The 22499-nt window shown below is 42.7% G+C and overlaps 1 protein-coding gene across 2 annotated transcripts in view; it reads left to right on the forward strand.

Moving 5' to 3' along the window:
• USH1C (USH1 protein network component harmonin) overlaps window positions 1-22499 on the forward strand; it is a 108286-nt gene that overhangs the window by 20023 nt on the left and 65764 nt on the right. For both annotated transcript variants that reach the window (XM_075065120.1, XM_075065121.1), the window contains exons 5-12: window positions 8795-8903; window positions 9019-9043; window positions 9861-9918; window positions 13536-13639; window positions 15554-15638; window positions 16459-16518; window positions 17304-17360; window positions 19406-19548. In XM_075065120.1, the coding sequence (XP_074921221.1) occupies window positions 8795-8903; window positions 9019-9043; window positions 9861-9918; window positions 13536-13639; window positions 15554-15638; window positions 16459-16518; window positions 17304-17360; window positions 19406-19548 (641 nt within the window). The remainder of the gene's footprint in view (window positions 1-8794; window positions 8904-9018; window positions 9044-9860; window positions 9919-13535; window positions 13640-15553; window positions 15639-16458; window positions 16519-17303; window positions 17361-19405; window positions 19549-22499) is intronic.

Here is a 22499-nt window from a genome sequence, read left to right on the forward strand (position 1 = left end):
TCCCAAAACAGATATTAGTTATACCAACACAAAACCTGCATGTAAACCATGTGTCCCATTAAAAACAGCTAAAAATGCATGCTTCCTTTTCCTTTTAATGCAGTGGATCCCAAACTTGGTTCGCGGCTCATTCAAGGTAAGCCCCTGGCAGGCCACATGACGCTTTGTTTACCTGGAGCGTCCGCAGGTACGGGTGCTCGCAGCTCCCAGTGGTCGCAGTTCACCATTCCCAGCCAATGGGAGCTGCAGGAAGCAGCGCGGGCTGGGCCACCGCTTTCTGCAGCTCCCATTGGCCGGGAACGGTGAATCGTGGCCACTGGGAGCTGCCAGTAGCCGTACCTGCGGACGCTCAGGTAAACAAAGCGTCTCGGCTTAACCAGAACGAGCCATGAACCAAGTTTGGGAATCCCTGTTTTAATGTAAGCAACTGTGAAAAGGAGAGAAGGCGATCCACATGATCTCAAACAGGAAAGGAGGTGAGCTCTCAGACAATTCCTTTATTATTGGAGCTGGTAGAAATTTTTCATTTTAAATTTGTTGTAGGCAAACAATGGCTATGGGACAGGGTGGCCTGCCTCTTTAAGAACCAGGAGGCCTTGGACTAATCAGCCCTTGGAGTGCCATAATTAGCAGCCTCTGAACTTAAGGGGCAGGACTAATTGGGGTCAGGTGACAGTGTGAACAACACCAGGGCCTCATGAAAGGTTAGAGAACTCAGTTTCTGGGAAGTACCACAGGGAGAAAATTGGGTCCTGTAATAGGGTCAGGAAGTCTCCTGTCGGTCAGTGCCTATCCCAGAGTAGGAAAACTTAAAAAGCCCAGAGGGGCAACTGAGAAATAAATCCAAGTGGGATGGAAGTACCTTTTCTTTGGACTTTTGTTACCCTGGAAAGGGCCTGAACTCTGAGAGTGACCCAGCCAGAGGGCTGAGCCATATGAATTTCTCGGAGAGACAGAAAACCTGTGTGAGGAGAAACTGAGGTAGAAAGCACCTGCAGTGCTGTGCTCATCCAGCAGGGGACGGTGCAAGGCAAGCATACTCTGTGACAGGCTGTTTCATCAAAGTGGAAACTTCTGTAAGAAATGTTGCATTTTGATGGGATTTTTCAAGTTTTCATTTAAAAAAGAAACTTTTTGTTTTCACATTTTAGTTCATATTTTAACAATTTTCATATTTTAGTTGCTGAAAACTGACAAATTTGGGGCTTTCAACTGCCAAAAACCAAGGTGTGACAGGCTGGACTGGCCCTTTTGGGCCCAGGAGACTTGGGGCCAGCTAGCCCCATTTGGTTAGCCGTGCCCTGTCACACCTAGACAAGGTGTGGGACTTAAGAGGAAGAAAGCCCAACAGTAGGATGGTGACTGCGGAGGTGTGCAGGCTGACTGCTCCTTCCTGAGGGCTCGAGTCCTCTGTGACAGGCTGGCTGAGGAGAGCCACAGTCTCTCTCCACTGGAAGATGTGAAGGAAAGCAGGTGTGGCTGTTAGGTCTCTTATGGCAAGGGTCTGAAGAAAGAGCCTGAGTGAGCCTGGGACCAAAAGCCAGTGAAAAGACTAGGATTTGCCTGAGAATATGGAGGACACCCAGAACTGAGGAGGGAACAAAGAGGACTTTTCACAGATTTTAGTGAGAAGGCTCTTAGAGGAACCCTGGAGGCAAAGCGAAGAAGAAGAGGAAGAAGTGTTTACAGGCCTGAGTGTGGGACTAAATGTGATGTATACAAAGGGCACACTCACCAAAGCAGCCTGGAGGGCATGGGTGATTGGGTAGAGTCATGGAAATCCAAGGGGAAACTGAGGCAAAGCTGTTGCAATGCTCCACTGCATTGCAAGGGAGCACTCTGTGACAGAAAGTTGTGTAACACAAGCTTTTCAGTTTTAAAATGACAAAAATTGATATTTTTGTTTTTTCTTGGAACAAAAAGCAGTTATCAGAGCTATCTACTAGGATATGTTTCACCTCATGAAAAAATCTTAGAATCCCTGCTTTGGTTATTTTTTAGCATGATGCAGCAGCACACTGGTGAAATAGTGAAAGAAAATCTTCTGTGTTTCAGATAATATGCAGCTTAGATGTGGCTTAAGCGTATTTTAAAAATATACAGCTGAGAGCTGACCTCTGCATGTGATAGGTACAATAGGAGTTATATAGCTGTGTCATATTGATTAAAGAGAGGGATTTAGGTCTTTGAAAGAATTATCAGGGCACAATTACTTGATAAATTTCTAATTATCCAAAGTTAGGTATGAACTCATGTTGTATATAACAACTGTAACGTAAGCCTGTATGATTGCTAATATTATTAATATGTTTGCACTCAGGACTACGCAGAATATGAAAAATGCTCTGTAGAACCAAAATAAAAATTATTTTTCCTCTGTTATTCTGTTTGATCTGGCAGAGTTCTGCCTCTGATGCTTTTGACTCTCAGGCCTCACTCAAACTGGCACGAAAATAACAAAAGGGGTGAATTAAAATCAGTTTAAATATTTTGGTACAAGTCTGTGTGGGGACACTTGGAATGAAAGTGGCTAAAGTTGATATAGCTGAAGTCAGTTTATACTTCGCCATAGTCCCCTGATGTCTCAACACAGGGCTGGGTCCCCCTCTGCATTGTCACGATCAGTCAGGGAAATTTCTAACAGGGCTGCAAGTGGAAGGTATTGGTTGTCCCTGGTTTTCAATTCAGTTCTGAAGCTCAGCAAGGAAGAGCAGTGAAAAGTCTGAAGATCTAAAATGTGAAGGAGACAATATTATATTTGAGGAAGAAAAAAGAAGGATGAAAGAGACAGTACAACATCAGTCACAAGAGGCCTTCCATACCAGTGCTGGGGGAGGCGAGTGGTGAATTTAGCTTTTTTTTTTTTTTTAAATGATTTAAGTGGCTGCATAGGAAAGTTACATCAGCCTAGTCATGGATTCCCTCCTCTTTCCTTTGTGCGTGTGGTATTGAAGTTCCCTAGGTCTGGGAGAACTTATGGGGAATTCTCTAAGGGGTTGTCTAAACACAAAAGGTGTACTGCTTTAACGACACTGGCATGATTAAAGCAGTATAGCCCCCCTGGTGTGGATGCAGTTCTACTGCTATAGCCTATGCCCATACTGTGGGTACATCCAGACTACCCACTGGATTGGTAGATAGCAAGCGATCTATCGGGGATCGATATATCATGTCTCATCTAGACGTGATATATCGATCCCCGAACAAGCTTCTGTCGACTCTAGAACCTCCACCAGGGCGAGTGGCGGAAGCGGAGTCGACAGGGGAGCTGCGGCCGTCGATCCCACACCATGAGAACGGAAAGTAAGTCAAAATAAGATAAGTCGACTTCAGCTATGCTATTCCTGTAGCTGAAGTTGCATATCTTACATCATCCCCCCACCCCCACCCCCCGTTTAGACCAGGCCCAAGAGGAGAATAAGCTATACCAGCATAAGGTACATTTATGCCAGTATAACTATGTTAGTTTAAACATAAACCACGCCCCTAATTGACATGAGTTATACTAGTGCAAAAATTCTGTTTAAACCAGACCTAACTCAAAGTGGCTCTGCAGAACTGAGATTTTTCAATGTGGCATTGTACTCCATCACACTAGGTTCATCCTTTCTCTGAATACACTGGATTTCTATGAACTATAGTTTTCTGAAACTTACAAGGCTCACAAGGCTGTGAGGATATTTTGTGTAGCACTAGGCTTGAAATTTATTTTATTTGGGATGGATTTATCTTGAGTCTCACCAAGGCTCCATTTAACCCAATGGAAAATAACTTATTCTAAATGGAAATTGTTTATTTTGTACAGATTATACATGGGATAAATACAAAAGTGCAAAGAGATTAAAATTCCATGTTTATGGTTAACTAGTTACACGCTGAGGCCTGGACCTACAAAAATAGTCATGGGAGGCAGGACTGAGATGAGTGAAAACCTTGCAAAGATTCTATTACTGAGATTCCTAGAATCATTCCACTGGGGGGCAGGGATCACTCACCTATCCCACCTGCCTAAAACAAGCAGTGATTCCCTGCAGATTCCTCAGACCCTTCTGTGCAAAGGGAGCTGGACTTGTTCATGGACTCCGGAGGATCTGAACAAGTCCAGCTCCCTTTGCACAGAAGCCCTGTGCCTTCACACCATCTCTAAGCCCTCCTGCTGCGCTTTCCAGGAGCTCCATTGCAGTCATGCTGCCAGAGCTAATAGAAGCCACTGCTTGCTCAAAAGCCTCCTTTATTTTCCAGAGTGAAGGAGACCACATAAGTTAATGCCCCTTCATATTTATCTCTTAGGCTTTAAGGACGATAATGAGCATCACTCCTTGGCCCATTCCTCGATAACTTTGCAGCTGTGGCGAGCAATGGTGCCACGGAGCATCTGCCATGTATGCTAAGGTGCCATGTATGCCTCCACAACTCTAGTGTGGGTCAGATTATTTAAGAACGGGTCAAATAGACAGTAGTGGGAACCATGTAGTGAGTAGTCCTTCAAAAAATTAGGTGACCAGACTGGAGGCTCCACCTATTTTAATTTTTTTGACTGCGAGTGGGATTTCCAAAGCGCTTTGTGCTGACCTAGCTCTGTTCCTATTAAAGCCCATAGGAAAACTCCCACTTCAGTGAAAGCAGCATTAAGCCAGTTCTGATCCTTTTGAAAACTCTACCCCATGTCGTCCCCTGGATGATGATTTTGTTTGCCCAGTAGGTGGAGCAAACACATTAGTTAATAGTTGTGAACGGACAGGATTTGTTCCATTCTGTGTGTGAAAACATCTTTTTTTCCCTCAGGAATCCTATACTTTTATGTGTATCATCCAATCAGTGTTTTTAAAAAAGCAGTAATGAGACGGTTGAGGCAATTACACTCAGTCTATCAGTGTATGCTATTGTTATTCTACAGTGTCATAGGTATGCATAGCACTTTAGAGGCAAAATAAAATGTTCTTTGCCCCAAGGAGGCTACCATAGGAAAACATGATAAAATGACGCAAGGAGTCCCATTAATGAAAACAGGTGAGCATGTCCTCACCCATGACTCAGGGGCGGCTCTATGTTTTTTGCCGACCCAAGCACAGCAGTCAGGTGGCCTTCCATGGCCCGCCTGCGGGCGGTCCGCTGGTCACACGGATTCGGCAATGTATCTGCAGGTGATTTGCTGGTCCCACACCTTAAGCGTACCTGCCGCCAAAGTGCCGCCAAAGGCTGCCTGACTGCTACCCTCCCAGCGATCGGCAGGCTGCCCTCCGTGGCTTGCCGCCCCAGATATGTGCTTGCTGCGTGGGTGCCTGGAGCCACCCCTGACAGCACTAGAGGAAGAGTTGCATTGTTAAGTCTTTATAGCCATACTGGACCAGAGTTTCAACACGAGTAAGCATGGCAGTAGTACCTTACTCTAGTCCCAGTGAAATCAGGAATAATTCTCAGTATGAGTAAAAGTGGTAGAATCTGGCCCATTGAATAGAATGACATGTATTATTACATTTAAAAAAAAAAACCTCCCTACATTAAAAAGAAAGCTAAGGGTGTAAAGTCAAGCTTTCAAAAATTAGGAAATACCAGCATTAAGGTAGCCTGTGGAACTTTAATGTGGTCTCCTCATGTATGTGCATTATGATACAATCTTTATTTACAGGATTGCAGAGTATTTTTTCCACAGGATCCTTTCCTCATTCACTGTGCAGGATGGATGATGCTCCTTCCACCCCTCACTCCTGTCTGTCTTCCTGACCTGTAAACTCCTTATATCTCTGTATTGCAGACAGGCTGCTGCCTTCGCCACCCTGCTGTGCATCAACTGAAGGAGCACTTAGAATTGCCCTCAGTTCCAGGGCCTGGCACCACTGCAGCCCCAGGCAGCTGGGAAGAACAATTGTAGGCAAAGTCCTGCTTACTCTCTGCAGCCTTGTGATGGAGCATGTCTGGTACAGATGGAATCAGGGTGACAAACCTCAACTAAGCATCTGGGTAACACCCCTGTTCCATCGCTAAAGTTCAATACCTGCTCCAAATCATAGGTGTGCGAGAGCCTCTAGATGAAACAGTTGTATGACTGTTTTAAACATTGACGAAATAACATATTTCCCCGTAATTTTGTTCTCTGAACCAGCTGAACCATTTTTACAGAAGCTTTCAAAAAAAAAAAAATCAGCCTCAGGCAGACACCTAGCATGGAAAATTTCAGCTCAAACAGTTGCTGTTTGTCAGAGTTACATGCAACTGAAAATAGGGTCTTAAAATAGAAGATGTGAAGCAAACGTATAGGTGGCGCTACAAACAATATCCATATGTGAATGTCTTTTCTGTAAAACGCCACACAAAGTTTTGATGGTAAGAGCACCATCCTGCTCCATTGAAGTCAATGGCAAAATTTCCATTGACTTCAATGGCGCATTTTATATAAATATTCATTATTAACAGTAATACATATTAGAGCAGTTTATGGGGACAGCCATGGAAGATGAGACAAGAAATAGACCCAAGAAATTTAGTTGTGTTGCTTATAGAGATCAGGCAAAATACATTGGAAGTAGGGAGTAATATTTGTAGTTTGTTGTGAAAAAATTTCTTGATGGTCACTTGCATGCCCTCCTATACTGAGGACTAGTTTGTAGTTGCCTAAGGGGAGAGTGTTAATGGGAGCATGGGTAGAAATGGTCCTGGAATCAAGCAAAGGAAAATTCTTTATGCCCCATTATGGTTGATGTTAGCCATATCAGACCAGAGTTTCAACATGAATAAGCATGGAGAAACACGTGTTTGGATGCATAAGCAAGGAAGGCAAAGAATTGTGCAGGACTCTTTCTGCAGGACCTGGAGATCTGAGAACCAAAAAAAGTGGGTGGTGATCCAGGAAAGTGAAAAAGTGAAGACTAGATGAAGGATGCACTGAAATTTGAATTAGTACAGTGCATAATAGCCACAATACAGACAAGACAACTTGATGACTTCTTAAATTCAGAAAAGAGGTGGATGCGACACAGTAGCAATTGATCATTTTCACATAGCTCTGCATTAGTGTTGGAGCTGGCTGAATATTTTTCAACATAATGGTTTTCTGTTGGAAAATGCTGTTTAACTGAAACTAGAACTTTTTGTGGGGACATGTTGATTCAGATCAAAATTTGTCTTGGAAAAAAATTTCAAAAGAAGTTTTCCGATAAGGTCAAAATGTTCTGTTTTGACCTTATTAGAGCAAGACATTTTGAACTTATTTAGTCAAAATAACTTTGTTTTAAAATTTATTTTATTATATTATAAAATTCTTATATATTACATTATAATATAAAAAGTTGAAATCAGAACAAAACATTTTTAATTTTGTGAGAACTGTTTCAACTGATCCAAAACAAACAGAAAGCCTTTGAGGAGGTCCTTCACCAAAGGCTCTTAAGCAAATAAAGCTGTCACGGGATAAGAGGGAAGGTCCTCTAATGGATTGTTAACTGATTAAAAGATAGGAAACAAAGGGTAGGAATAAATGGTCAGCTTTCAAAACGGAGAGAGATAAATAGTGGTGTCTGCAAGGGGCTGTACTGGGCCCAGTCCTATTCAACATATTCATAAATGATCTGGAAAAAGGGGTAAACAGGGAGGTTGCAATTTGCAGATGGTACAAAACTCTCAAGATAGTTAAGTCCCAGGCAGACTGCGAAGAGCTACAAAAGGATCTCTCAAAACTGGGTGACTGGGCAACAAAATGGCAGATGAAATTCCATGTTGATAAATGCAAAGTAATGCACATTGGAAAACATAATCCCAACTATGCATATAAAATGATGGGGTGTAGATTAGCTGTTGCCACTCAAGAAAGAGATTGTGGAGTCATTGTGGATAGTTCTCTGAAAACATCCTCTCAATGTGAAGTGGCATTCAAAAAAGCAAACAGAATGTTGGGAATCATTAAGAAAGGAATAGATAATAAAACAGAAAATATCAGATTGCCTCTATATAAGTCCATGCTACGCCCACATCTTGAATACTGCATGCAGTTGTGGTAACCTCATCTCAAAAAAAGATGTATTGGAATTGGAAAAAGTTCAGAAAAGGGCAACAAAAATGACTAGGGGTATGGAATGGCTCCCATATGAGGAGAGATTAATATGACTGGAACTGTTCAGCTTGGAAAAGCGATGACTAAGGGGGGTATGATAGACGTCTATAAAATCATGACTGGTGTGAAGAAAGTAAATAAGGAAGTGCTATTTACTCCTCATAGCACAAGGACTAGGGGTCAACAAATGAAATTAATAGGTGGCAGGTTTAAAACAAACAAAAGGAAGTATTTTTTCACACATCTCGCAGTCAACCTGTGAAACTCCTTGCTGGAATATGTTGTGAAGGCCAAGACTATAACAGGGTTAAAAACTAGATAAGTTAATGGAGGATAGGGTCCATCAATGGCTATTAGCTAGGATGGACAGGGATGGTGTGCGTAACCTTTGTTTGCCAGAAGCTGGGAATGAATGATAAGGGATGGATCACTTGATGATTAACTGTTCTGTTCATTCCCTCTGAAGCACCTGGCATTGGCCAGTGTCAGAAGACAGGATACTGGGTTAGGTAGACCTTTGGTCTGACCTAGTATGGCTGTTCTTCTGTTAAATCTCACTCTTTACTTGAGATTCTAGAGGTCTTCAAGGTATTCTGCTATCTATCCAAAACATTGCTTTTTCCAGTCACATGACCTCTGCATCAAAGAGATTGTCAGTTTACACAAGTTGCTTAGAGACTTTTCTACACTGATTCCTTTTTTAAACAAATCATATAACAGATTTTCCTTCTATTTCTTATTTCTAAGATTGGAGATGAGATAGTTCGGATAAATGGGTACTCCATCTCTTCATGCACTCATGAGGAAGTAATAAATCTCATCCGCACAAAGAAAACAGTGTCCATAAAAGTAAGACGTAAGTAATGCAAAATTCACATGGGTTGCTACAGTTCCCACACTGACAGAGAGAATGTCATGTAGCTAATTCATAATCTGCAGGAAGATTTACCTGACAAATTTTTCTCTTGCAGATGTTGGCATGATACCTGTCAAAAGGTAAACACACTCAGTCCCTTTCCTAAATTCATATTCAACATACAAATTAGATTCTTCATTTCCTTTGCAATCTCTTATCTACCATTGATATTCTAGAAAGTTGATAATGGGCAACTTTATCATTGATTAAAATGATACACTTTGGCTGATTTAGCAGGGTACTGCCTCATTTGATGGATCTGATTCCCTGTCTTAAATAAGCAAGCTTATCTTTCTGCATTATCAGTGGAATCAGTCTGGAACTCGGACAAATTCCATCACCAAATTCACTTAGCAGAATGCTCTAAGTTCTTGCATCTTCCTAACTTTCGGAGTTGTCTTTTAGAAGCAGCCTCTGACATAAGCTGGCTAAAGTGTTGAAAATCATGATTGGTCTATGATGACTTTTGTTGAAAATTGAATTTCAGTGGTAGGGGGGAAATAACTGAAATGTTCTAATAAAAAAATCTTTTAGATTTTTGAGGGATGTTTTGACTAGCTGTATAAACTGGTTGAGATTTTTTGACTTTCGAAAAAAGTTTCCAAAAACCAGTATTTTTTCAAAAAGTTTGCTAAATTATATACAGGGTTGTTTTTTTTGTTTTTTTTTACCAGCTCGACCTCCACCTTTACTGATGTAAATAATTGCATGTTTACCTGTTGACTTTTAGACATCTAAGTACTTGATTACAAAATCAATATCATTCTTTATCAATAATACCTACATTTATATGTGGATGAAAAATACAAGGCTGGATTGAAGCCACATTCAATATACTGATCATTTTAAAACTGTTTTCCTCATCATATTTAACCATTTTGTTTTTTTTACTTCTAGCTCTCCAGATGAGCCTCTTAAGTGGCAATTTGTGGATCAGTTTGTGTCAGATTCTGGGGTAAGACACCTAATATCTTATTTTAGTAATATGCCCTCTGGGAACACTTAGCGATATTTAATTCACTTCCCCCTGCCCCCTGTACTTATCTTTTTAGTGATTGCATTTATTTTGATGGTACAAAAACCTGTTAAGTGAAATCTGAAACAAACAGCTGTTAATGTCCTACCAGTGTGTTCCTATGTGGCCTTATCCACCTCTTCCTAAAATCAAAAAAAAGGCTTCCATTAACTTCAGTGGGAGTTGGATGAGGTTGATAGTTAGAAAACATAACTAAAAAGCATCACCTACATTTTCAAAAGTAACTTGTGTTTATGAGTGCCTTCGTTTTTGGATGCCTGAACTGAGAGGGCTTTTAAAGGGGCCTGATTTTTCAGAAGGCAGATGCTCAATCTTTCTGAAAATCAGCCCCTTCAGCGGGTCTCAGCTAGAACTCTCAATATCACTAACTACTCCTGGAAAATTTAGACTTTTGTATATTTTTGCTCTGATGCCCTGGTGTTATAAATAGATAGCTAAGGGTTAATGTTTCTTTTACCTGTAAAGGGTTAACAAAGGGGAAACCAACACCTGACAGGGAACCAATCAGGGAAACCAGATTTTTCAAAGTGAGGAGGACTTCTGGGGGTGTTTCTGTTGCAGAGTGAACCGCTCTCCGCTGGTCACCTGGTGGGTATTTCAGGCTCTGGCTGAGCCTCTTCGGCTATGGTTGTTCTGTTGCTTCTGCAGTTCAGGCTCGCGGCCCCCTCTGGCATTGGAAGTTGAAGTGTGGTTGCAATTGCTGGTGCTGTCTGGTTGCTGTTCCAGTCCCGGGCCTGGGACTGGGGTGCTGTTGGCTGTTCAGCCGTGGCATGGGATCCAGGTCCATACCTCGGTCTGGGTCTCTGTAACACAGCAGGTCTCTGTGGACGGCTCAGGAACAGGAATGGGTGCTGAAGCTTGCTGTTTGGCTGCTGGTACATTCCCACTCTCTTGGTCCACTTCACCTGGTTAGCCAAGTCTTCTCCCAGTAGCATGGGGATGGAATAATTGTCATAGACGCAAAGTCACATTCCTGACCAGCCTTTGTACTGGACAGGCAGTTCAGCTGCAGGCAAGTCACAGCTTGTGACATGAAGGCGTAAATGGTCACTTTGGCCTTTGGTTGATGAGTTGGGATCCACGAAGGATTGGTGGATAGCGACACTTGTGCCCCTTGTCTCTCACGCGGTAACCTTCTTTTCGCCCACTTTCAAATGTTCCCTGCGTCCAAGGGATTGAAGAGTATCTGGCCTGGGATCTTTGGTGTGATGTGGTGTAAGGCTTGCACCTGGGTGGGTTCGTTGGGCAGTTGGCTTTACATGTCCCATTCCATTACACTATAGCATCTTCCAGCTAACGGGTCACTGGATTGAGGTAAGTTACTGGAGACTGGTGAGGTGGAAGGATAGGGTGTCTGTGGCTTCCTTGGTTGTAGGTGGGTTTGGGTGCCCTTGGTGTAGGGTTATTGTCGGTGTGCCCCTGGGTTTTCATTCCCTTTACAGGTAGTTTTCTTGCTTTCTGCCACTTCCATCCATTTGGCCTCCAATCTCCCCCGCCTCGGCCAAGAGTTTTGGTTTTCCATCTAGGATGTACCGTGTTATGTCTCAGGAACACCATCAAGAACTGCTCCATTGCATGAGAGGTGCAGTTTGTCAGTGGTTTGAACTTGGTTCCTGATATCCAGGCGTCATAATGTTCCCAACGTAGGAGACGTGTTTGGGAAATGACCATCTGGTTTCCACTTTTGGTTTCTGACCGCCACGGGCATGATCCAGGGTTATCCCATTCGGTATCTGGCCTGGTTTGAAAACAGTTTATAATCGTTCATTTGTCCTTTGGCATTTCAGCCGCCACGTCTGCTAAGGGTCCACTGAGGTGTACCTCAGCATCTGGCATGTACTGGTCTTCAGGGATCTTGTACCCAAGACAGGTCTTTTCAAATTTTCTAAAGGTCTCAGTGTCATCACCTGCCTTGTAGTTGGGAAATTTCTTGTGCGGTTGAACAACAACTGTGACGGGGGTTAGGATTGGCTGCGTTCTGATGCTTAGCCTGTTCTAATTCCAAGGCCTGCCGGTGGCCTTTCTCTGTTTTCCACTCTCTGCTTGGTGTTTTTCCATCTCTCGTGGAGGTGTATCTTTGCTGCTTCTTCTCTTTGTAGCCTTCATCTCTGTTTGTGTTTTCCATCTCTCGTTGGAAGGCTGCATTCTTTGGCTTCTTGCTTCTCTTTTGTAAGTCCTCTTGGGCTGCTTGTTCTCTTTGTAAGCAGCTTCTTTTCTTTTTCTCTCAACTCCATCTCTTGTATTTTTTTTCCAGGGTTCGCCTGTGATCGGCGTCTTTCATTTGTTCCTCTGCCCCTGGTCTCGCGCGTTCCTGCTTTAGAGCATCTTTGGCAGCATGGTTCCTGTTTTCTTGTTGGGTGCCCTTTGGTGGTATCTTTTGAACTGCTGGCTCTCCGTTGTCTCCTGGGTTCTGCTAGCAACTCGTTTTTCTTCTTCGTGCTACTTTTGATATGTTAATTAACCAAACAAAAGCCACTTTATTTACCTTGTGTGTTCTGGGTATTGACTCTCAATGGGAGTGCTATTGTTTAACAAAAGACCCTAATGTCTCCTTGCTAAAAATGCAAGCCAAGCTGAGCAGAAGAGAAACAGAAAAAAAAATTTTCTCTCTGGCTCCTTTTAAAACCAAGCCCTTTCTCTCTTCTAAAAACCCTTAGCAGAGAAAAAGAAAAATAATATTCCTACTGGCTTCTGGATTCTTACATCCCACCGCTAACCACTCATGTAATAAGCCTCTTCTTCCCAAATCTGGACCTTAGCGTCCAAATGGAAAATTTAGACTTTTGTATATTTTTGCTCTGATGCCCTGGTGATGAGCTGATGGTAAATAAACTGATAACGTTTAGTAGACAAATATGAAAATGAAAAGCTCTAGAAGCAGTAATACAGAAAATGTGTATTAGAAATGAAATGTTTCTACCAATATAAATAAAAGAATCAATAATTCCTGTTGCGTTTGGTGACTCAGCAAGCCAATGCTTTATGTTGCAAGAGGCAATTTTTAATAGATTATTTGACATACCTTAACTGTGTTATTAGAGTTAAAATTCCTAGAGTGTGGGAGACTAATGGAAGAACAAATAAGTCTATGAATGACATCCATGGGTTACAGCAGTGCTAAGAGAGCCCATGACTGGCTTTCCCTAGGTTTATATCAGGGAGGGTCCATTGAAAATAGGTAATGAGGGCTATCAATATATTTTAGGCAATGCTTGTCATGATATGCACAAGCTAATCATTTTTTCTTATGCCCTTGCTTTAAATTTTTTTCTACTTTCCTCCTGAGATGTATCTTGACTGTTGTGATAATCCTCTCCAAATAGATACAGAGTCAAATTCAGTCCTGGCACAGCTCCATTGAAGTCAATGTATTTGCTCCTCCTTACACTGGGGATGAATTTGGACTATATAGCAATGTAACCTGTAAATATGTAGGGTGAAATCTAGACATTGAAATCAATGAGAGTTTTACTATTGGCTTCAGTGAAGCCAGGATTTCACCTGCAGTCTTTTTCCCCTTTTTTCTTTTGCTATAGGAGGGGAAAGGCAGCGTTGCTGGGCTCGCTTCATCTGGAGGAAGGGACAATAAAGAGAAGAAAGTCTTCATTAGTCTGATTGGTTCAAAGGGCATGGGATGCAGGTATGTAGATGAGTCCCATTTAATATGGTTTGCAAGAAACATTTGTAATTTTTGGAGTGAGAAATGCAGAGCAGTCTTTGTGTAGTATCAGCAAAATATACATACAATCTAATATGTTGACAAAGGTGTGGGAATACCTTTGTACAATGTGTTATTTAAAAACTTAATACTGCAGCATAAAGGTCTACTTGCCAAATTCTGCACCTCCATTTAGGTGCATCTTTAAGTCAGTACAAAAGAACTACTATCTTTGTTTTAACCAGGTTCAAAATGGAAAAGGTGATCAGCTTATTTCATAAGACACCTAGAACATGGTATAGGAACTTTTTTCCTTTTAGTTACTTATAAATCAAAAGAAAAAAATTATTTACTTTTATTGACAATGTATGTGTCTAAGGGTAACATTTTAAAAAGCACTTAAGTAACTTAGGAGCCTAAGTCCAAATTTCAAATGCAAATAAATTATTTAGGTGCCTAAAGGCTAAATTTTTTAAAGGGTATTTAAATACCTAAATATGCAGATAGGTGCCTAGTGAAATTTTCAAAAGTGCCTAAGTGCCACTGATATAATTTATCAGAGGAGTAGCCACGTTAGTCTGGATCTGTAAAAAGCAACAAAGAGTCCTGTTGCACCTTACAGACTAACAGACGTATTGGAGCATAAGATTTCATGGGTGAATACCCACTTCATCAGATGCATTTCCATCACAACCGCAACTTTAACAAACTGTGGCTGCAACTTTTGAACAAAAACCAAAAAAATCCCAACTTTCTTATTGCCTTAGTCATAACATTATTCACTCTTTCCAAAGCTCTCCATCCTACTTTTGGCACCAAAATTACTCAATTGGTCCTAATTCACATTTTTTTTAAGTCGACTTAAGCAAAATCAAAATAGGGCACTTCTAATGGAAGTTTGGCACCAAACTGAGGCACTTTTGAAATTCCCACTAGGTCCCTATCTGCACTTAAATAGCTTTAGTAAATCTGGCCCTTTATTTCTTATATTTACCTTTATTCAGATGGTCTCTGTATCTTTGGTTAGCCAGCACTATAAGATGAAATACCATTTCCATGCAATGTGCATTCACGTTGTACCGACCAGCATTATATTTCTGTGCACTCTTTATGTTTTCATTTGTTACCCAGCTGCTGAACAACTTGAAGCAAATAATTAAGGGAATAAAGCTGGTTGCAAACTTTAGAAAGATACATAGGAAAAGCAGCAGTCAGTCAGCATACTTCAGAAATCTTTGTCATATTTGGTCTACATATTTTCTTAGCTGCAGCTTGAGGATTTTTACCCAGAAGTATGGGGTATAGAGGGTTTCCTTCCTGTGACTTCCCTCTTGGTGTGGTCCATAGTTCTGAAGAATGATATTATGTTATACATAACTGAGTGATAGTGTAGATCTCCTCAGCACCCTGAATGAACATGCAAGCAATTACTCACTCACTAACATGTTTTATATGGAATAGTTGCTCAGCTGGCGTAAATGGATTAGCTCCATTGACTTCAGTGCCAGTTTACATCAGCAAAGGATCTGGCCAAAAATATTTTTATCATGGTATTGCTCTCCTATCAGCTTATTGTGATAAGTGTCATGCATAGGCATTGTGATCAACTGAAAAACAATATTGGTTGTGACAGGATATGCTGTAATGATAATGTTAAATCCAGTGGGTCACATCCTTAGCTGATGTAAATTAACATAGTTCCATTGATTTCAGTGGAGCTATGGTGAGTTTCATCAGCTGAGAATATGGCCCAGTGTGTTTTTCAAAAATCAGTGAGAAATACAGGAAGCAAATATCAAGAAATACCTAACCTAGAAGCAGACACTAGTTCAGCAAGTATGATGCCTTCTTTTTATTGTGTTATCCTTTATCATTTGTTTTCTCTGCTTACTCCAGCATTTCCAGTGGTCCAACACAAAAACCAGGCATTTTTATCAGCAATATTAAACCAGGTTCTCTTTCTGCTGAGGTGGGGCTGGAGGTGAGTATGTTGTGCTCCATGTGAGATGTTACAGGGTAATTTTATTTTGTAGTTATTTCATACAGTGGTCTGGAATCCATTGATGAAGTCATGTTCTGTGACCTTTTTCAGCAGAAGGGGAAAAGAGTGTAAGGATACTGTGATACAGCATGGCCAGAGGGCAGCAGGAGAGTGTTAGCAGGGAACCTTATTCCCTGCAAGGGGAGGAAGGTTTGCTATAGATTAACTAGAGCACCTGTAGCCAATTAGAGCACCTGAAGCCAATCAGAGCACCAGCAGTCAGTCATGTGATAAAAACCCCTGCTTCAGCCAGACAGTGTGGGAGTTGGAGCAGGAAGGTTTGGTTGGAGCAGACAGCAGTTTGAAGGAGTTGGAGAAGAGAAGAGAAGAGAAGAGTTTTGAAGAGAAACAAAAGGAAAGTTTGGAGGAGTGCTGAGGTGGGCTGAGAAATCCAAAAGAAACCTAGGTAAGGGGTACCTGGCTTGTGTAGAAGGAGGGAAAGAAGCCCCTTCATAAGCTGAAGGGCAGGAGAGGGAAGTAACCCAGGGGAAGGAACCGCTAGTTCAAGTGGTTCACCACAAACTTTAGGGCCCCTGGGTTGGGACCTGGAGAAGAGGGCAGACCCAGGTCCCTCCCTCTCCACTCCCCTCCTCAAGGACACTAGTAGGGTAATTAAAATACCAGTTCAGAGGCAAGCAATGGCGCCCTGAACCTTCCCCAAAGAAGAGAAAGCGCGAGACCCAGCATAACAGTACCGGCAATTTGCCACAATAACCATAACAAAGAAAGTCATATGCTATGTTTTAATTATTTCTTATAGATTGGTGATCAGATTGTTGAAGTAAATGGAGTGGATTTTTCTAATGTGGACCACAAAGAGGTGGGAAAAGACGTTTTTATTTAGCCCCATTATTATATGTATATTATGTGATATGTGTATGGAAAGTTCTCAGCAATTGTGTAAATTCTGCCTTAGCTTCATCGCCAAAAGTGCTGGTGCCCAGGTGATGCCACCTAAACGGGGTTGGTCGTATAAATTCAGGTTAGGATTTTCAAAAGAGTTTAGGGAAGATTTAGGCACCCAACTCTCACTGATTTTCAGTAGGTCCCTTGAAAATTCCAGCCTTTATCACTTCCCAACTCTCCTGTATTCACTGTGCAGCTCTTTATCTGATCAAAAAGATCAAGAGTTGACTTGATTACGGTGTATAAGTACTGTCATGATGAGAAAATACTGGGTACTAAAGGGCTTTTTAATTTAGTGGAGAAAAGCATAACGAGCCAATGGCTAGAGGATAAAACCAGACAAATTAGAGTTAGGAATAAGAAACACATTTTTTACAATGGTGGTGATTAACCATTAGAACAAATTTCCCAAGGGAATTGGTGAATTCTTGATCTCCTGATGTCTTCAGATCAGGACTTGGATGACTTTCTGGAAGATACACTTTAGCCAAACAAGTCATTTGGCTTAATGCAAGTGGAATTGGATGGAATTCTATGGCCTGTGTTATGCATGAGGTCGGAATAGATGATCTAATAGTGCCTTCTGACATTAAAATCTATAAAACTTTGAGTAGGAAAACTATCCTACTTCTTTCTCTTTCTTCCTTTCATACATAACGTTTTTACACTGAAACTGACTTTTTCACTTTGTATTTGTAGGCTGTGAGAGTGTTAAAAAGCAGTCGAACCCTAACTATCTCTGTTGTATCAGGAGCTGTAAGTAATGAACCTATAAAAGCAGAAAGCATGTGAAAAAACTGTAGGCAATAATAAATAATACAATAGTCTTTGTTTCAACATAACTTCATGTTCCCTTTTTGAATGCCCTGATCCAAAGCCCATTAAAGTCAACAGGAATCTTTCCATATACTTCAATAGGCTTTGGCTTGAAGTCACTAAAAGGGCCTGATACAAAAATTAAATCCAATTTTGCCAGCAAAGAATGTAGCTAAAACGCTAACTCGAGTTAATAGCAAGACAATGGGTCAAATTCTGCACTCACTTGCACCAGTGTGAATCTACTGAAGTCAGGGAGCCAGATGCTGCTTACACTGGTGTAGATCACAAGTAAATCCATTGAAGTCAGTGTTATAAAACTAGTGTGTGTGTGACCCCATGGTCAACATTTTCTAGTCTACTAAGGATGCTTTGGAATGCTTTGGTGGGATGAAGCAGCCTTTGAGCCAGCTTCATTGATCCATGAAAGAGTCCCTCTGTCTAGGAAATCCTCTGCTGGTACAGAATTGCAATAGTGACTCCTATGTTACTTCTCTGTTCCTAGGAGAAAGAGGATGCAACCAATATCCCCTCTGCCTGGTACTCCCTGGCCTGACTCCTTAATGGCAATGTAGCCAATGTAAAACAGAGCAAGCCACAGGCTTTTCTATCTTATACTGAGGACCAGACCTGTGGCTTGACTGCCCCAGGATCAGGGTAGCTGAAAGCTGCATTTGCACTCTCAGCTCCTGAGCTGTGCTGAGCTCTGCTTGGATGCAGACGGGAGTTGGGATAGTGCACATCTAACCATCTGTATGGTCTCAAAATTTGCTTTCCACTGCTAGATTACAGAGAAGGCATATTAAAAACAGAGGTCACCCATCAGACTTATGGGGCAAAAGTAGGTCAAGTCCGTCCAACCCTTCTGCAAGGATTGGGGGGCCCTCCTGGGACAGAAGGCCCTATCTGTTTGCTGGATCAGAAAGAAGGCCCTGAATCAGTTTAAACTCAGGCTACTTATCCAAAAGTCCTTTCTTTGTCTGTTGGTGCCTGGAGAATCTACTTTGAACTAGTATATGTGAGCCTTCCCAGGGGGCTGATTTGCCTTAATCACCATCTACTGTTTCTAGTTCCTCAAGGCACTGTAGAAGCCCTCCCCCATGGAGTAGAACACAATTAGATGTAACTTGTTCCTTTAAAAAACAATGGACCCAAAAGGCAGTGCTTGGGGTTGCAATATGTGTCACATCTCCCCCCAGAGAGGTTACATACAATCCTCATAACACACAAATTTAATTCAAGAAGGTTTTGCAAGGACATTGAAGGAAATTGCCCTATCAGTCACAAAGGGCCTCCATCAAATAGCTCCATTATGTTATCTCTGCTGTTTTTAGATGAAAGTATTCCATATGTCTTAATTGAACTGTAAATTCAAACTAGAAGAGAACAAAGAAACAGACAAGATGATGTGACTAGCCTTGTTTCCCACTCCCACTCCCTTTGGATCCTTATTCACTCATACTGAGATAGTGATGCTTGCACATCCACCCAGGCATAACACCTCTGACACTGCCTTCACACCACTTGGATAGGCAGGAATAGAAAACAAGTGTGAAAATGGAAGTGTTTCTCCACACTGTGTGCATGCTTCTGTTATAAATTACAATGAGTGGTATTGAAGAAAGCAGGGGAGGGGGAGGCTTTTTCCTGGGAGATGCTGAACACTTCTGACTACGTTCTGAGCATTCTCTACTCCCTTTGACTTTAGCAGGAACTGAGGGTGCACAGCACCATATAGGAGGTGCTCAGCACATCACAGATTGGGACCCAAGTTGCTCACAGACCTGACGTGTTTGATCATTGCTATCTGGAAACAATGTTATAGAAGGTGTTATTTGGTAAAAGTGATAGGAGGAAGCATTTTAATGTTCATTTATGGTAGCAGCTTTGGAGGTTGTTTTTTTTTTGTTTTTTGAGGGGTTTTTAGGGGAAATAAGTTAACTCAGATTTTTAGTGATGAATTTGTTTTTATGCTGTGTTTGCAGGGGAGAGAGCTGTTCATGACTGAGGATGAGAGGCAGCGAGAGGCGAGTCTTCGTGAACAGGAACGCCAGGAGTTACTGCATCAGAAGCGGCTTGCATTAGAGACTAACAAACTCCTCAAAGAGCAGCAAGAGAAAGAGAGACAGTAAGTGCTTTAGATGGAAGGAGATCTGTTCAACTTTCCTTTCACTTTAAACTGGCAATAATAATTGTGAAATAATGGTGAGGACACTCTCTAATAATGTTAACTCTTTTGCTGCTGAGAGGCTCTTCTTCAATTCCCTTTTCTGTTGGTGTTGGGGGCACTTTGGAACTTCAGAACTAAGATCCTTCTGGATTCATCATCTCAAGGAATGTGCCAGTGACAGACAGACACGCACACACACTCTCTCTTTATATATATATACATACGACTGGATAGCGTAGTGGTTAAGAGCGCCGCCCTTTGATACGAGAGACCGGGGTTCAAATCCCGGTTGGTACCCAACTTTCCAGTAGGGGTCCTTGGGCAAAAGACCCCCTAACGCTTCATACGCTCAGCTGCCTACCTCAAAAATATGAGAGTGGACAGGGGGGCGAACTAGGAGAGTCCATGCCGCTCGGACGTCGCCGGATTGAACAAGGGTCCGCGCCAGCTGTGGAGGGAACCAGGACAATCTTGACGAAAGTGGGCTCGGAACAAACATTCATGAGACAAGAAGAACCTGGATATTGATGGAATGCTCACTAACAACAGAGACCTAATTGAGAGGGGATATATGAAACGTCATGAGGGACGGTGGATGGACAAAAGACCTACTCACATTACTAGAAACAGCTAGTTAACCCAACCGCTTCACTAGAAAGAGGAAGCTCCTCACAGCTTGAGATAGACCAACTCCACATTACATCCAGACTCAAGAAAGACTTGGAAGAACAAGTGGTATGTGCGGCCCCACCTGAGCTGAACCTTCAACTGTCCCACCCCTCCATTGCTAGAGACAGCAGCTGATATTGAGGCATAAGATCATGGAAAAACTTAGCTACAGTCAATCCTCGAGACCGATTACCAGCTCCGTGGAGAATACCCATCAGATAGTATGTTAGAAGATGCCAATAGAGCCTCATCACATCCAACTACTACCACCATATCAAACCAATGAACGAGTATACGCACAGCCTCTGTAATCCGGAGATGCTATGGCTACACGATCAGAAGAACAACATATGTACCCACCCGGAAAATGAGGTTGGAGGATAAGATCAAGGCGACTCGGAGAGAGTTAGTTCAGCTGGGAAAACTACAGAGGGTGTAGATTAAGGATAAGACTTGGCTACTGAAAAATAAAAGGGCCTGTGACTGCCATCTGAAGCCTAGAGACTGCTTAAACAATAGGCTCACAGCAACTGGCTACCAGGCTAAGGAAGATACACTAGAGAAAGCAGAGGCCAAAAGAATAAATGCCTGTTCTCCAAGGACCAATCCAAGGTGTACTCTCAACTGCAGTGCAACAACAATAACAGAGCAGCCGGAGCGGGAGAAGAACCAGCAGCAGGCAGATAGCATTCGGAGAACACAGTACTGGAAGGAACATATGGGAGAAGAGAAGATCTCTAACAGCAGGCAAAGTTGGCTGCAGGACCTGAGACAGGCACAGCAATCTCCAGAAACAGAAACCAGTCACCATCACAGTAGAGAGACATCCAGCAGCGGATCAAGAACATGAAGAGACTGGGACAGCACCTGAGCCAGACATGATCCCACACCTACTGGCTAAAGGAAATAACAGGCAGCGTGCATGAACGCCTTAGCAGCCACAAGATGAAACGCTAGCTAACACAGGGGAAGGACAGTGCTGATCAATAAGACCCCGAGAGGGGAACAGAACCGTCCAACTACCCAAATAACCTGCCTCCCCACACATGGAAAGTCTTATCAGCATCATAGCTGATATAGCACAAAGCCGTGCTTAGTAGCCACGCGCCTACGCCACAAATGGGCCAGTACATGAAGCACAAGTCAGTAAGGGCATTGGCACAACACCAGAGGCTCAAACACACATCCTGAATCATGCTTACCAGTTGCAAGATGAGAGCAGCGCCCAGACTTCAAGGTCTAGACGACCAATCTGAGCACAGCTGGATTGACTAGTAGGAAGCCTATGATCAATACCAGCACACGTGGATCTGTGAAATGTTGGCGCAACAAAGTCAACAGGAACACTAAGGACCTTCCTCAAGAACTCAACTGGGACTAGGAAGACAACACTTAGAAGTCAACTCCAAGGCAACTTGCACAGGGCCTCAAGTGCGGCATATACCCAAGTGTGCAGCTGTTCCCGCTCTGTTTCTGCTAGGCTTAACACCCTCAGCAATAAGTCACAAGGACTGGATACGGGTACGTTCAGGAGGGACTACCATCAGCCACCTCCCTACAATGATGACAAGCTCAGTCTGACTAAGAATGAACGAAGACATCGACTCGCTATCCACCTTGACGCGGATCACAGTGGAGGATATCCGGATGTCATTCGGAAACTGGAGATGTGGCCGGATGTAGTGAAGAGAGGAAGTAGTCAATAACTGATGGGTGGAACTACCAGCGGGCCACAATAGCATGACATACAAACCACACAATTGTACCTGGCATCCCGCAGTCAACATGGAACCAAACGATGAGGAAAGCCAGGAAGACGCAACAATCAAGTATCACCAAGGAAAGACAGGTCCTAAGAGCCAGCTCAGTGGGAGACACAAGATCCAACGCCTTCAACGGATACGCCCTGCCGGCATCAGATACCCTGCCGGTTATTAAGTGAGCTGGCCAAAGGAGGACATGGAGGCTGCAGATGTGAAAACCCGTGAAGCTCCTCACATGCACGGAGGTTTCCACCCCAAGTCCAACACGCAGAAACTGTAACCAGCCGAAAGAGGTGGGCGGGGCTGCGTGGCAGCGTCCAAGGGCACATCCTGGATGGAAAACCCGGAACATCCAGGATACATCAGTAAGATGGCCCCCAAAGAGCTGCTGAGAATGCCTGAGCAGCAGCAGACAAGGAGGAAGACAAGCAGAGAAGCTGCCAATGGCAAGACAAGACCCTTCATGGATGTACATCG

The sequence above is a fragment of the Chelonoidis abingdonii genome, chromosome 4 (assembly GCF_003597395.2).
Source record: "Chelonoidis abingdonii isolate Lonesome George chromosome 4, CheloAbing_2.0, whole genome shotgun sequence".
NCBI lineage: Eukaryota > Metazoa > Chordata > Testudines > Testudinidae > Chelonoidis > Chelonoidis abingdonii.